Below are 17,275 nucleotides of genomic sequence, written 5' to 3'. Positions count from 1 at the left end.
AAAGCTGTCCTCCTGTACAGCAGTCACTAAATAATTATAATTCAAGCTACAAAACTAGAAATTTAGATCCGTAAATTTTCCATAAAACTAGACTCATATATCTATTCATCATAAATTTTTCAGAATTTTTTCTTTAGCCAATTAGTACAGTTTATTAGTTGAAGTCTCCCCTGTTTCACTAATCGACCATCCTAACCACTCATCACTAAAATTTAATTATCTCTTATTAAAGGCTTCATATGGTGATTAAACTTATTTCTACTGAAAATAGACTCATTAAGGAGTCTATACATATAAATTATAACTCAAAATTCCTTCTGTACAATTTTTAATGAATTTCTAAAGTCAGAACAGGGGACTTCAAAAACATTCTTGCCCTGTTTCACTAAAATTCAAATATCTAAAAGTATATAATTCTTTTGCTTACTCCACTTCTTTTATATGAAAGTAGACTCTTTCAGCTTTAATTTCATATCTCACTCAACTTCTAATTCTATTTCCACTATTTTTGGTGATTTTTAAAAGTTACATCAATGCTGCTGTCCAAGAACTGCTCCATTGCAATTTTTTAAAAAAATTCAATATAACCCCTTTATAATTGTCTAATCTTCCCTGCAAATTTCAAATCACAACCAATTCCAGTATTTCATCTACTTCATTTAAATACTAATGAAGTTCAACCAATCAACCATTTCAAACTAAAAACATGTATATATTTCGATATCTAACGCAACCATAACATTCAAATTTACTTTTCACTTCAATTCCCTATACATGCCATATAAATCCAAAAAGTTGCTTAACATAAACTACCGGAGTATATCTGGATAGTGTGATTCTTGATGTAGATCCGATCCTCCGAATGTATAAATACGTTAATCTACAAAAACAATAAACACACACATGTAAGCTTATAGAAAAGCTTAGTAAGTTCATAGGCATAAAACATAAATCTTACCAAACACTTGTACACTTATACAATATACACCATTACTAAATTTACCTGTCAACCACAATCTTTGGTGAGTTCCTTGGTATAAACTCACTACTACTTATTCTTTTACCATAATTCCTTTGGGCCCATTTGTCACTTACCATCCTTGATCAAAATTAAGGAACGGTTACGGAAAATTGAGTACTTCACTTTCACTTTGACATATGACCTCTTATCACTTGTCCTTGATCAGATAAGTGTAGCTAGGCTACCACTTATCACTTTGCCACTTGATCAGATAAGTGTAGCTGAAGCTACCACTTATCACTTTATCACTTGATCAGATAAGTGTAGCCACTTATCACTTTGTCTCTTGATCAGATAAGTGTAACCACTTATCCCTTTGTTTCTTGATCAGATAAGTGTAACCACTTATCACTTTGTTTCTTGATCAGATAAGTGTAGCCACTTATCACTTTGTTTCTTGATCAGATAAGTGTAGCCACTTATCACTTTGTTTCTTGATCAGAAGTACTCAAATCCGGTGTTCCACTTAATTTGATCATTTATTCGATTTTCACATTTTTATTTTATTCTCATTTCAACAATAAATACATTTCATCATACATTGTATAATTCATGAAATTAACATTTAATCATTAAATTTCAGCCATATGAACTTACCTGGATCGATTTGCAGAATTTGTAAAAGTTCAGGGACTAATCGGCTACTTTTTCTTTTCCTCGACTTGTTTCAGGTTCTCGATCTAAAATGCAAATTTATTCATTCATCAGCATTTAATTCAATTCTAATTCATTTCACAATTTATGCCCTTTAATTTTCGAAGTTACACTTTTACCCCAAACTTTACAGTTTTTACAATTTGATCCCTACTCAATTAACCCCTCAATTGATCTAATTTTTCTCAATTAACACCTTTTTCCAACTATTTTAGACTACTACATAGCCTTTCATACTCAAAACCGCAACACCAAACCTTAATTCCCAACTTTTTCACAATTAGGTCCCTAAAATCAATTTCTATCAAAATTACTTAATAAAATCATCATATAACAAAATTAAAGCTTCAATTTCATGTTTATTCATCATAAAAATCCAACACTAATCAATGGTAACTTTCAAAATCAGCCATGGAATCAAAAACTAATGAAATAATTAGTTGGACCTAATTGTAAAAGTATCAAAATCACAAAAATTAGAAGAAATAATCAAGAATTAAACTTACATGATTCAAAAATATGAAAAACCAGCTTATTCCAGACCTCCTATTGCGTTTTTGCTGATAAATTGTGAAGAGATCTCTAGATTTTTCACTTTTGTCTTTGTTTTAAATGTTTAATTTGTTAAGTTTCCAATTTTGCCCCTGTTTCTCCTTACATTCTGCTGATTTTTCTTACCCAACCGTCCAGCCCATATAATTTGGGTCTAATAGCCTTTTAAATCCCTCCACTTTAGTCACTTAAGCTATTTAATCACAATTTAACAAATTTTACACTATTCCCAATTTAGTCCTTTTTAGTTAATTAACTATCCAAACGTTAAAATTTTCTAACGAAACTTTAATACCAACTCAATGACACTCTATAAATATTTCTAAAAATATTTATGGCTCGGTTTAAAATCTTCGAGGTCTCGATACCTCGTTTTTTTTTATTTTAATTATTTTAATATTTATTCCTAGTACACTATTCACTATTTCAAAAATTTTCCTAACTTCACATTTAACTTATACTTACTAAATTTATAATATTTTCTACTCGTTTGTCAGATTTAGTGATCTCGAATCACCATTCCGACACCACTAAAAATTCAGGCTATTACAGTTTTAACCTTGAATGATGTATATTATGTTCTAGAAGTTAGCAATCAAAGGCAATATGTCTGTTGAACTACAATTTTTTGCCTTAAATTTATTAAAGATGTCTGTTTGGACAACACAAAATAATTGAATTAAAGTGTAATTATTGAGGTAATAATTACAAAAAATTGTAATTCTCTAAACGTGTTTGGTTGACAGAGTATAATTACATTGTAATTCTCTGTCATGTTTGGTAGTACAAATTGTAATTTACACAGTTACATGATAAGTGCTAAAAATAACTTGTTTTAATTCCGTTCTTAATGCGTTTTTGGGTAATTGTTCGGTGTAAATGGTGAACTTTATACTCCTAATCCTTTAAATTCATTTTTTTTTATATTTAGGAGAGCATTTTTGAGCAAAAGGAGCGAAAGCAAGGTATAGGTGCCACGTGGGCTGGACCATTCCACACGGGTTGTCGTAAGCCATGTGGCAGGCCATGCCGATTTCACAAATTGCACTTCGAATAGCCAAAAAACATGATTTTTAGGATTTTTCAAGCATTCTAGGACCTATATATAACAAAAATAAGATGATAGGATCGAGCCCTCATAGAATATTCAAGAAAACAAGTCGAAAAACATTATTGAATCTGACTCTGAAGCAAATTTCTATCAAGATTAAAGATTCTCATTTGATTTCTTTGGAGATTATCATGAGTTTCTTTGTTTCTTGTGGTTATACTGTATTTTGGATGTTTTTATTTACTAGCATGAACTAATTTTCTAATAGAGTAATTCATAGATCGAGTTAATGCGATAACAGGGGTTCTAATTATAAAGAAATTTCAATTAATCAACCTAGAGTCAATTGCTCTTATTATTGAAGAGAGATATTAGCATAATTTGGGGATTTCTACGGATTAAGTAACTAAATGAAGAAATTGCGTAATTTAGATTGATAGTAACAGATGAAGTCTAGGTGAATTCTTTCCTGGGTATTGTTTTGCTTTTTCGTTGTTAATCGGTTATTTTCCTAATTTTTTCTTTGTCGCATTCGTAGTTAATTAAATTAGTTAATTTTAGTTTTCCATCAATCACTCGAATTTATCAGTTAAATAATAAAAAAGCAATAATTACTAGTACTTTTAATCTTTGTGGGAATGATATCTTTGCTCACCGTAGCTATACTATTAATTGACAGGTGCACTTGCCTTAGTCGAATTTTTAGTTGGTTTAGTGGACATCATTACATAATTTATATATTTTTAAAAATATTAATTACTATAAAAAATTATTAGTGCAATAAAAAAATTTCTAAACAAGTAACAAAAATTAAAATCAAATCATCATATTTATAAAGCTAGTTCAAAAAAATAGTTGATAAGACAATTACTAATAAAAAAATAAGAAAAATAAACATCATATGCAATTTTATCTAATTGTTCTAGTGTTCCATATCTGTTGGGTTATTCCCTTTTTAATATTTAGCATAAGCTTATTTTCATCAAATATTGGTCCTTGACCGAGTGCATCATCATTTTCATTTGAATATGTATCATTAAAATTATTAATATATCTTTCTTCCATATACTATTTGAAGTATGGTTCATCCCAAATCCATTTATGAATGAAGCTATAAAGTATGCAACATGCTAATACAATTCAACCTTATTTTTTTTATTCTATAATATGGTGATGTAGTTAATATGAGAAAACAACAAATGTCCTCTCAACTGTAACACCCCTTACCCGTATTCGTCACCGGAACAGGGTTTGAGGCATTACCAGAGTTACAAATTTATTTATCAGACATTTTATTTCATCTAACATTCATATTTGGGACCAATCAAAATCAAACATATTGCCCCCTAAACATACTTATTTTCCTTGTATCAACGTATCAAAGATAATCACATATTTACATGTCATGATAAATATCATTCTCTTGCCATTTCTTCATAAACATAAATCATTTAATTCATTATATCTATATTTCATGTACCATCAACTCATATTTCCTTATATCACATAATTAGGTTTCATGAACTTATTTGGATAAATTGCAAAAATACCAAGATTCAAGAGCATTTTGGTAATTTTTTATTTTCCTCGATTTTTCAACCAATCTTGCTCTAAATTAATAATTTCATTCAATTTATTAATTTAGACAATAAAATAATTCATTTCACTCAATTTGATCATTTTTTATATTTTTACAAAATTACCCCCAAAATTTTACTTTTATTCAATTTAGCCCCCGAACCTAAAAAATGCAATTTAACCACTTTAATGTAACCCATGCTAACTAAATATTCATATATATATTTTCTTCCTCCTCTCTATTCCACATCCTTAATGTCCAATTGAGTCATAATCACTAAATTATTTATATCTTGAGCTACAGAATTCTAAATTAAGAACCGCTTGATTTTTCTGAAACTAGACTCAAATATCTTTCTACCATAAAAAATTCAGAATTTATAATTTATCCAGTAAGTACAGTAAAATCTTCAAACTTACCCCTATTTTGCTATTTAATAGCTTTGACCTTTCCTTACTAAAAAATAATTATCTTTTAGTAAAGAATTTAGATGATGTTTCTGTTTGTTTCTCTTGAAAATAGACTCATTAAGGACTTAAACATATAAATTTAAGCCCCTAATTATTTTTCTCCAATTTTTTATTATTTTCCAAAGTTAAAACAGAGGAACCCAAAATTATTCTGACCTTGTCTCATAAAGTTTATTATGTCTCACAATTTACAATTTCATTGCTTACACCGTTTTTTCTATGAAAAACTAGATTCAATAAAATTTAATTTCATATTTTATTCAACCTCTAATTCAATTTCTACAATTTTTGGTGATTTTTAAAAGTTTAACTACTGCTGCTGTCCAAAACTGTTTTAGTGCAACATATTGATTACCAAGTTTATAACACCCTTATTTCCATTCTCTACAATATTTCCCACCATTTTCTCTTATTTCCCTTCACTAATATATCAAGAACATAGAACCTTATATGAGAAAACTCTACCTTAACATCATTTTCATTCTTTTGATATTACCTTCCATGAGAAACTCTACTTAAAATATATTGAAGTCTTAAAGTTCTTACCTTATCCTAATGATTTCAATCTTTAACTTGATTTTTCTCTCTCCTCCAGCTTCTATTTCTTGAATCCAACTTGATATTCTAACTCCCCTTAGTCTCCTTAACATTTTTCTCTCTTGGCAACTATGGAAATTCTTTTGATTTCTAGGTGAAAATGGTGAAATTTTGGTGGAAAGACTAAATTGTAAAGAAAGCAAAACTTTCTTTCTTCTCTTCTCTTCTAACGTGAAATGCATGGAAAGATGATGGATGGTATGTGTGTGTGTTGTTTTTTTTTTCCACACACACATATATTTACTAAATAAAATAATCATAAATATCTTATTAAAATATTAATAAAATAATGTTTATCTAATTAATTAATTTAGAATATCATCAACATAATCATTACATTCTAGAATTCTCTCTCTTACTAATTGACCATTTTGCCCTTCATAATATTTTAAAATTCTATCATTGAGTCATCACTTAATTTGGGAAAATTACGATTTAGTCCCTCATAATTCTTCACCTATTTGATTTGGTCCTAATTCATCCATTTTCCTTAGTTTCTAGATTATTCCACCCTTAAAATATTTTCACTTTTGGTCCTTCAACTTTTTCATATTTACATTTTAACCGCTCAAATTTTGAATATTTACTATTGGGCAACAAAGATTTTCTTACTTTTACAATTTAGTCCTTACTTGAATTAATAATGTAATATATCATAATATACTTCCTATTGTTGACATAATAAAAATTAATAATGTAATATATCATAATATACTTCCTATTGTTGACATAATAAAATTTCTCTTTTTGTCACTTTATTTCCTTACTTAACTATATCATTACTTTCTTATTGTAGTGATTTTTGCGGTATTACACAACAACATTATGAAGTCTTAAATGTATCAAATTAAAGAGTTCGCAAACAGTGTTTGATACTTGTATGTAGCTCTATTCTCTCAAATGGTATCATACACTACGATATGGTATAAGAAAATATTTTATATTTGCATAATAACATCTACATAATATTTGGGTTCACGGTGCAAATAGTTTAAAAGCTTTAATCATAAAAACTTATATAAACTTAATCTGGAGAAAGAATTATACTAGGTTACAACCTTTTTTTATAATATGTAAATTAAGTAAAAAATAATATAAAATTGATAATATATAACTTTTATAACAAAAGATTTTATAAAGTGTCCAATAGTTTTCATAACTCTTCTTATAAATAATATGTTTTTTTTTCCATAACTTTAGAAAATTATTTTTTTACAAATAAGTTATGATATATATATATCATGAATAAGAATATTATTTTTATAATATATATAGCATGAGCACATAAATAAGTTATATCCATATTTATTGGCCATAACTTTTTATAAATAAATATATTATAACACTTTTATAATATGTAAATTATTTTTTATAACTAAATCTTTAACTGTAAAAAAATAGGATTTAAATAATATAATATTTGATTATAACTTTATAAAATACACATAAATTATTTTTATAATATATATTTTTAAGATTTATAATATAATAATTTTTTGGCTATAACAATTCCAAATATTCATATATGTTCATACTTATAATATAGAAAATTTATAGCTTAAACTTATATAAAAAATATTTTTTTAAAATTTAATTTGGATGTAATTACTGATCAAATTCTTACGACAAATATAACAATAAATTGAAATATAGAGTAGTAGGGTCGAATCCACAGGGACTAGTTATCTAATTTCGCCTTTTCTTGTGACCAAATTCGTTGTCGCGGCCTCAGTCATGCCCACGACTTGTGTGTAGTAGTGCTAAAAAAATTTAAAAACAGGGGTTTAAATTGATTAAGATAATAAATAAAGAAATATGAAGTGTAACAAAATAAAATAAAAATAGATTCAAAAATGCAAAAATAAGTTTAAGAAAATAAAATAAATTGGTAAATACAATATTTTTAAATTTAGCCTTAGCCTCGGTGTACTCCAATCTTGAATCGATCATTGAAATAGATTTTCCCTTCCAAGCAAAAAGCCGGTTATAGTGACCAAGAAAGTCTCGATCGCCAACTTTTCCTTATGTAGTCAATCCTGGTACGACCTGCGAACTGACTCTTGCCAAATTTTTAATTGAGATACACATGTTTGCAATTTAAAATTTTGACAACATTGCGATCTGAAAAGCCCAACTCAAATCAACGACATCAACCGCGTGGGTCGTTTAAATCCGATCTCTATCTCCCTTGACGAAATCCAACTGGCTTTTCTCACCTAGACACGCCAATTTGTTTGTGGGAATTTGAACACAACACGGCCGATTCGTCTTCCCAACTGTACGCCAAACAACTCTAACCCAACGTGCACTTTTTGAATCGAAGCTGAATCAACTTTAAAGGACGAATTTGTACTATCCCATATATTGAAGAGATAGAAAATATTGCGTTGAGAGGTTTTTTTGAGCGAGCTCGTATCTCACGATTATTTTATTGGAACAATTTTCGAGCTAAAGCTAAAAAAGGTTTAGTTAATCATGTTTTGAAAATAGATTTGTGGAATTGTGGGTGATGGAAAGGGGAAGGGCCTTGGAAGGCAATTAAATCAAAAGATTGAAAGTAAAAAAAATAAAACAAAATAGCAGGATGAAAAGTGACGCAGGTAATGGAAAGGAAAAACAAAGAAAAGAATTTATTAAAGCCTAAAACCAAGTGTCTTTGGTTACAGCCATTACGTATTTATACATACTTTTAGTGCAAAAATTTAGCTAGATTTTTTTCTAAATATTATTATTAAAAAATTCTAAATATTATTACTAAATAATTCTAAATTTAAAAATCAAATTTAAACTATAATTTAAATTAATTATAGAGTTATAACAATATAAAAAATTCTTCAATCTTTATCCAGTCACTTTTAAAAAAAATCTTCAACCCTTCAATCTTTATCCAATCATCTTTGAATATTCAATCTTTCAATCAAGCCCTCCTCTTTGTTTTTTGTTCTAATTTAACCTTTTTTTTAAGAGTTTGAATTCGACACACTAATTTCATTCTTGGTAAAAAAAATTTAAATTTAATAGCATTTTATTTGATATATTAAAAATACAAATTTATCTTACTATCAGTGTAATTTAATGAAACTTACCAATTATAAGGATTATCTAAACATACCCAAAATGTAATTACAAACTATCATAGCTAAATTCAATTATTAAATGAATATTCAAAAAAATACCAAGATTTTAGTAAAAATGTTTAACCATCTAAATTAGTTACTTTATTTATTCCATGGATGTTTGTGAACCAAACTTTGAATTAATTTAATTGACCACAAGTGGCTAGTCTTAATTTATTTAAGCAACCTAATCTTTGATTAAATAATGTGGGGATCTTCCATCCATTGTATAAGATAATATTTAATGTCGTCACTTCTTTACAATGCTTATTTATTAGGTTAAAAAAACACGCAGACAATTATTGCGATATATACAAAGCAAAATCAACATGAATATAGTAAATTTATAGGTTTAATTATTTCTACTCTTCAAAAATTTATAGTTTGTAAACTGAAGCCCCATTCTTCTTAGTCACTACACTCTCTTTTCTTCAACAAATTCCTATGGGATTTCGACAGTAACCTTATACTCAACCAGGGAATTCCTTGAGGCCAACGGCAGCTCTTTGATGATAAGGGTCAAGCCCTGGGGTTTGTTGCTGTGGAAGTCCACACATGGGTTTTCTCTACAATGGAAGAAGATGAAGTCGGGGCTACAATTTTTTGGTTTTAAAGGACCCAAAACGGTGAGTTTTAGATTTTAATTTTTCCAATAAATTACATGAAAATTTCGTGTAATTTTATTTTATATTTAAAAATCCATGTCATGTATTTAATGGCCACATCACAGTGTAGTTAGTGATTTAATGGAAATAGACTAAAAAAAATAAAATTGATAATTTTGAGTCCCGACTAAAAATTTAGTAATAGTCAGGTGATAAGTTAGGTTGTTTATCCAATTATTTAGATTTGTTTATTCATAATAAAAGTAATGTTTGAATCAGTGAGGGTAAAGAAAAATGAAATAGGCTTTTCTTCATAAGTAATCCCTTTTCTTTTCTGAAAGTTTCCTTAAATGAATTAGGCATAACATATATGGTAGGATCCGCTTTGGTCTTTGCCTCACTACGCCTGTAATCAGTTCAAAAAATTATCTCTTACTTTTTATTTAATTGGACAAAATAAGGTGTTGGCAGTCTGAAATTCAAATTTAAAATTCGTTATCTATATGGATGTAACTAAATTTGTTTAATTACGCTGAGCTGGGATTTGTTTTCTTTGTAAATTATTTTATTTTGAATGTATCAACATTGAATTAAATATTCATGAATTTGATGTTGTTTAAATAAATAGAAAAAAAATAATCACCCAATCCGACATTAAATTTAGAATTTCTTTAGATGGATAATACGTTTATATGCGGTTAATATACAAATGATAATAGTGATATAATTAAATTTTATAGCATAAGATAAAAGAACTAAATAAATTACACTGAAAATAATCATCCAAAACTCTTAAAAAGATAAGTTCGAAAAAAAAAAAAGGAAAAAGAAAGAAAAGATCTATTTTATGTTTTGTAGAAAAGAACATTGGTCGTAAAGTGGGTCAATGTTTTCCTTCTAACGGCTCGCAATATTCCACGCTGTCCAATATTCATCCCAGCTGTTCACCATCATTCTATTCTCCTATTGGTTAGTCCGCTATAAAGAAAGAAAGCCCAAGGGTAAGTTATTCCCAGAGATACCCTCAAAAGTGAACCAACTTTACTTACTTGGCCGTCTCTTTTCCAACCAAATCATGTCCATTTTCGTAAAACAATCCCCACACCAACGATCCAGCACGACCGGTTCCACCCGTACGACCATCCAATCACTTACGTGGCGAAAATTCATTGGAGGATCCCTGATTTTTGATATTTAAGATGAAGAGATATTTAGCGGATCAAAAATATCTGGCTAAGTCGTCCACGTTGGCAGACCGATCTGGAACCAAAATTTGCACTTTTTCCTTTTTCAATTTCCTTTCTTTTCCCTCAGAGAGAAAATTTCCATTTCTTTTTTCTTTCCTCCCAAACAGCCGCCCGATTTTCACGCAAATATCTGAAAATCATTTTAGATTTTACTCTTTTCTTTCCGATCCAAGCAACAATAATTTGAAAATTCGTTAATTTGAAGGCAAAAAACATGGGAGAAGAAGTGAAGATGAGTGAATTCGAAGTTAACGGCGGAGACGACGAAGACGCTACCGCGACGGCCAACACCACCGTCGTTGACGATGAAGATGATGTTGACCAAAGAGTTCTCGAATGGGAAATAGGGTTACCTGACTGCGATGATTTAACTCCGTTATCTCAATCTTTAATCCCGCCGGAACTCGCCTCCGCTTTCAGCATCTCGCCGGAGCCTCGTCGGACTGCTCACGATGTCAACCGCGCTTCTCAGGATACCCTCTCCTCCCTCCAGTCAAGTGGAGCCCACTTCTTCACCGCAAATAACAATAACAACAATAATAACAATCTCCGTTCTTTTAATGACCCGATGGTAGTTGAGGCGGAAGGTGACGGATCGGGTTCGGGTTCCGGATCCGAACCAAAGAAGATGAGAAAGACGGATATCGGTATCGCGGAGGAAGCGGATTCGGCAGTTAGGACAACGGAGAATTCGGAGGATCCATCAGCGAGGACATTGAAACGGCCGCGTTTAGTGTGGACGCCACAGCTGCATAAGAGATTCGTAGACGTGGTGGCCCATTTAGGCATAAAAAACGCTGTTCCCAAAACGATCATGCAGCTAATGAATGTAGAAGGCTTGACCCGCGAGAACGTCGCCAGTCATTTGCAGAAATACAGGCTTTACTTGAAGAGAATGCAAGGGTTAAGCAACGAAGGACCAACGGCTTCCGATCAGCTGTTTGCATCAACGCCGGTCCCACAAAGTCTTCATGAGAGTGGAAGCGTCGGCTGCGGAGGAGGGAGTGGTGTTGTTGGTGGTAGTGCGAATGGCAATGGGCATGTGGGGATGCCTATACCGATGCCTTATGGGGCACCTTTGGTGCCTGTAGCGATGCCGATGTATGGACATATGGGTATGCATCAAGGAGGATATCGTCACCCGCAGAATGGGTATGAGGCAAATTCGTACGGGATGCAGCCCAGAGATTGGTCTGGTGGGAATAAATATGGATCGGTCATGTCGTATCCCAATCATATGGCTCCCAATGATAAGTTAAATTAGCTCGATATTTGTACAAAGGTCGGTTCTTTTCTTTCTTTTATTCACTTTTAGAATATGATTTTTCAGCTTTATTGACTGGTTGAATATTAGTTATAAACTTAAAAGTGTACCATGATAACTTGCTTGAAATTTTGGTTCTTATAAGTAATCTTAAGATATTCTGTGCTATACAATACTGTTGGCTTTGGAACTTGCATCATGGGTGTTTTTGGGAGTCTTCAGAATGGAAAGCGATTGAGCTTACATTATTTTGCTAATTGCTATTACCGAGTAAGGGTGTGACAGTTTTTGCTCATCTAGAAGAAAAGGAGTCAGCTTTGTTTTTATGTTACTGTATTATGAATTGATGCCTGTTCTGCATATTAAATTGCGTATGATTGTCTAGATTTAGCGTGCAATTTGTTTTCAGAATTTAATTTAATGTTACATGTTACATTATATATGAATTTTAATTTTAATTTAATTTTAGAAAAATTAATAAGTTGAACTATTTTCATATTTGGTAAATAGTATTGTTTGTGCATGAGTTGAGGTAAACATAAAAGGGATGTCCTAGGTAATTTCATTTTAGGTCGTTGAATCCACTATCAACCTTCATGTAAGATTGTAAGTTATATAATCCTTTAATTTCATCAAATTATTTCACTGACTTCTATTATTAATAAATAAGATCACTTAAGTAACTCTGTTGAATAATTTTAAAAGTTGCCTTAGTATGCATACATGATTTATTTTTTAAACAAAATCAATATATTGGGACTTTGTGCAGAGTTATGTATGTATTTTCAGCCATTTTTTTACAAGAATGGTTTAACAGAATTAGTATAAGCAGCATTAACTGACCTAGTACTTCTATTAACTGTGTTAGTAATTTGTAAAAATTGAATTAAGATAATATATATAATTTATTAAATTAAAATTCGTGTATTATCTTAAATATTGAATCAAAGTTCATTTATAATTTTGAAATTCATCTCTTTTCCTAGTAGTTTTAGTTTTACACATTGGAGCCTGTACTTGCCTCGGCACAATCTTTGAGCTATTTGCTTCATCTAGCTTTATGCAGTACTTTTGAACATAGTACTGCTTCATTAACCATTGCCATTGCAGTTGGCTAGCATATTCTTTGTCTCTTCTCTCCCCCCGGTTACTAGTTTTTGTAGCCACATACAGACTGATTTACCATAGCCATTTTTGAAGGGGTTTTGCTGCAGATTGCTCTTGGATTACGCTGATGAAGAAACCATAGTTTTTTAATGTTTGCTGATCACTGATTTCTTTATATGTTGTTAAATTCTTTTTGATGAATGGGGTGCTCACTTGAGTGTGCGTGGGTTGTTATGGGCAGACAGAAAGACATGGTTGGTTACGAATTATTGGAGTATATATAGGTGGAGAATTCCGGTTATGAATGAGAATTGACAAAGAGATGAACAAGTAAGCCTCTCACTCTCAGGGTATTATTGCTTTCTTGAATTGATTTAGATGATAGCATCTTTTACCTAGATTAGACATTAGAGCAACTCCAGGAACTACAGTCTTAACTTGTTAATTCACTTGGTAATTGACATTAACTTGTGTATTATTGAATTATTAAACTCTGTTTTTTTTTTCCTTTTTCTTTTTCCCATGGAACAAAAGGAAATACTATGACATTATGACATTTTCTTTTTAGTTTGCTTTTTCTACTTTTTCTTAATCAAACTTTTTATCCTTTTTCAATTGACTTAAACTTGAAGTAATTGGTAGCATTTAGATTATGTTGAATTGAAAACAAACATATTTCTCAGCACGTTTAACATGCAAATTAGTCGAGGGTTTTTTTTTTTAAAATTTCTATTATTGTTGTTTTTTTAATTTATAGTAAATATGGATGTTTTAATATTAATTTTCAATTTATGCTTTTTTTATTTTTATTTTTTTATTTTTACTTTAAAGAAAACTCAAACGTAATGATTTCTAAACCCTTGGATTGAGGGAAAATGTGGGGTTTTTTTTTTATTTATTAACTTGGACTTTGAAATTTAAAGGGGGGAGAATCTGAATTGAGAAACATGATGGTAACATCCATAGCGTCGAGGTTTCATTAATTAACTAAACTCAGTTCATCTCATTTATTTATTTTTCTAAGAAAACTAAAGAAATCCCTACTATCCTTCCTACTTACCTCCTAAAATGATTTCTTCAATCCGAAATTTCAAATTTCAAAATATTTTTATTGTGATTACAAAAACAACATAGCACTTGGGTTTTAACACCAAAAGAGGAGATGTGAGTCAAAATCTGAACTTAAAACATAATTTAAGGACAGAAACAAAGACGTGAACCGCGTGCTAATTTTTTATTATAATTAATTTTGAATTCTTTTTAAGGTTAAATTTCATTTTGTAATTATAATAGTGAAAAAAATAGCAAGTGATTGGCTGTCCTTAAGAATTGATTTTCCTCGGCGCCAATGTATTTCAACTTATGGCTTACACTCTTTTTATTGGAAAAAAATTTAAGTAAAATTTCTTAGATTTATCAAAATTTTCAATGTTTTTTTTTGAAAAATTTTAGTATTGATATAAGTTGAAAATTTTAATGATTTTTTAGAACTCATGATAAAATCTTCTTTAAATTCGGTCAAACTTTAAAATATTTTAAACTTTTGAAACCCTTAATTAATAAATAATATAAAGTCAACTTGGTACCAATATCATTCGTAATGGACAGAGTGCTCATTTTGATAATAAACCTAAATCAAAAAACAAAGTCTAGGTTTTGTTTTAATATAAACTTCAGTTGATATCGATCATATTAGTGTGTACCAATAGATTTTGTTTGTTCTATCATAAATTTTAAAAAATTAATATTATAAACCGTGAAATTGAAATTAAAGATACCTTAATTATATAATAAAAAAGCAATAATCAACTTAAATAAACTAAGTTTCAAGATTGCTTTGTTCTTACAAAACAAAGAGTCAATATTTTTGTCAGAATCAAACACTGAAACATTACAAGTTATTATAACTCCATTGATTAGGGTTTGGTTAAAAGAATTTTTTTAAGAATTGAAATGCACAATAACATCAAGTGTCGAGCTCAATTTTTTCAGCTAAGATTCTCTCTCTTTTTCTTTTTTCTCCTTCCTAATCCTATGGGATTTAAAGGGTAGATGTCCAAATCCCAAAAGAAAAAGCACACTTTCTCCTCTTTAATCATGAGGAGGCTGTAAATCATTGTATTTGAATTTTTAAAAAAAATTATACCCATAAGCGTAGAGGAAAAAAAATTAGAAAAAGACATTTTAAGAAAAAAAATAAAAACCATGAGTAATAAATAAAAAACTCAGATTGATCTTCGAAGTGCATTTTTTTTTTCTTTCTATTTAATACTTATGTTTGAATTGGACTAAATTAAGGGAAGAGAGTCTTTTGGTATAATTTTTTTATCTAAGGAAAAGTAAAGAGAATTGAATATCCTTGTGTATTCTTAAAACACTCAGATTTTTGTGTATCTCAATTTAAAGAAAAGCTGACTAAATAAAAGTAAATATATTAAATTAAATTTTTTATTATGTTAATCTTTTAAAAATTATTTTATAATAATTGGAAAATATCATTTATAATTAATATTTTCCTTTCCATTGTTGAACCAAATAAAAATTGTGAACATTCTTTTACTTGTTTCTCTTTAATATAATTGTACAAACAATATACACATATATCATTTTCTTTCTTTAAGTTTCATTTCATTTACTTTCATTTTCCTTTTTTTTATAATTATTTATTCAAATATAATTTTAAAGAAAAAAAATTAATATTAAAACATTACATCTGTTGTTTATAGCAGTCCATGATAAACTATTTGGTGATCCATATATATATATATATATATATATAAGATGAATAGTAAATTTATCTCTCAATTGTAAAAGAAAATAATTTCATTTGAAGCAAAAAGATAAATTTTCTAACATATAGTAATTTTGTTGTTTTAAAAAGGATAAAAATAAAAAAATTATGGACATGGCATGACTTTAGAGACATGATGGATTTTTATTGGTAAATATTTTTTTTATATATATAATAACTAGAATTACCCATAATTTCTCCTAACCCTTAAATAAAACGATAAATATATTTGAAAGTACTTAAATTTACATAATTCTATATTGACAATAATATTGATACCAATCAAATTAAGACTTCATCTTTATTGGTAAAATGTTAAAATGATAACTGGAATACAAATTTGGCTACCTAATAATGATATTATTACTGTTGTTTAGAAGTAATTTAAAAAAAGAAATTAATTTGGAGCCATGTTTGTTTATATCATCATATAAAACTAGGGCAGTTGAACAAGTAGATAAGAAAAGTTGACCTTTCAATAAGGGCAAGGGTCGCTCCATTTTCCATTTTCCAGTTTCCAACTTGTGATTTCATATCTTAGATTTTTTAAGCAGTGGGTGGAGTGCAATGCAAGACAGACAAATATCACAAGAGTGATATGCGTGTGTCTAATCTGCTAATGTTTTGTTTGTTACACATGCTGTTGTAACATTACAAAGCAATATTTTGAGTATTTGTTATCAATGTTGTATAAGTGTTGGGCAACTTTTTTCCGTACATCTGCAATAAAAATTTAACAAAATAATAATATTAATAATATAATTTGAATTTTAAAATTTGAAAAAGTAAAAGATTAAATTCTTAAAAAAAATAAAAAAAATTAAATTCTAAAATTTAGAAAAATGCCTTGACTTAAATTTTTTTTAGTAAGAATAAAAAATAGTACTTTTTTGCAAAAGAAAACTAGACGTAGGAGAGTCAAAAGATTCTGGACTTTGTAGTTTGCTTTATTAAAGGAACTTCGACCAAGGAAATTAAGGGATTGGTATTCAAGTTGCTGTCTTATCCATGTTTCGAGGAGAATGATTCCATCACCATTTTAAGCTGGACCTAAGCTTATACAAGGAACCACAATCCTTCACTACTCGGAGGAACATTCTGACTAGTGCACATCTAGACCTTATTGTATTTCTTTATGAATAAAGTGAAGTTCTGCAGGTGAAATTGTTTGGTCAAGTAAATTCACATAAACAATTCTTGCATCGGTTGTGCTGGTTTAAT

At 29.3% G+C, this 17,275-nt stretch overlaps 1 protein-coding gene and 1 long non-coding RNA gene across 2 annotated transcripts; one reads left to right on the top strand and one right to left on the bottom strand.

Moving 5' to 3' along the window:
* Positions 1-10,361: 10,361 nt before the first annotated feature.
* Positions 10,362-11,375, bottom strand: LOC121224547 (uncharacterized). The gene is made up of 2 exons (XR_005922149.1): positions 11,246-11,375; positions 10,362-11,022 (listed from the first exon to the last, which is right to left on the bottom strand). It is a non-coding gene; the product is annotated as an uncharacterized lncRNA (long non-coding RNA).
* Positions 10,902-14,042, top strand: LOC107886017 (transcription factor BOA). Its single transcript, XM_016809805.2, has 2 exons — positions 10,902-12,174; positions 13,505-14,042. The coding sequence occupies exon 1, from the start codon at positions 11,107-11,109 to the stop codon at positions 12,154-12,156; it is 1,050 nt and encodes a 349-aa protein (XP_016665294.1). The 5' UTR covers positions 10,902-11,106; the 3' UTR covers positions 12,157-12,174; positions 13,505-14,042.
* Positions 14,043-17,275: the final 3,233 nt, after the last annotated feature.

Source organism: Gossypium hirsutum, chromosome A03, assembly GCF_007990345.1.
Source record: "Gossypium hirsutum isolate 1008001.06 chromosome A03, Gossypium_hirsutum_v2.1, whole genome shotgun sequence".
Lineage (NCBI taxonomy): Eukaryota > Viridiplantae > Streptophyta > Magnoliopsida > Malvales > Malvaceae > Gossypium > Gossypium hirsutum.
This window is presented reverse-complemented; position numbering and strand designations above follow the sequence as displayed.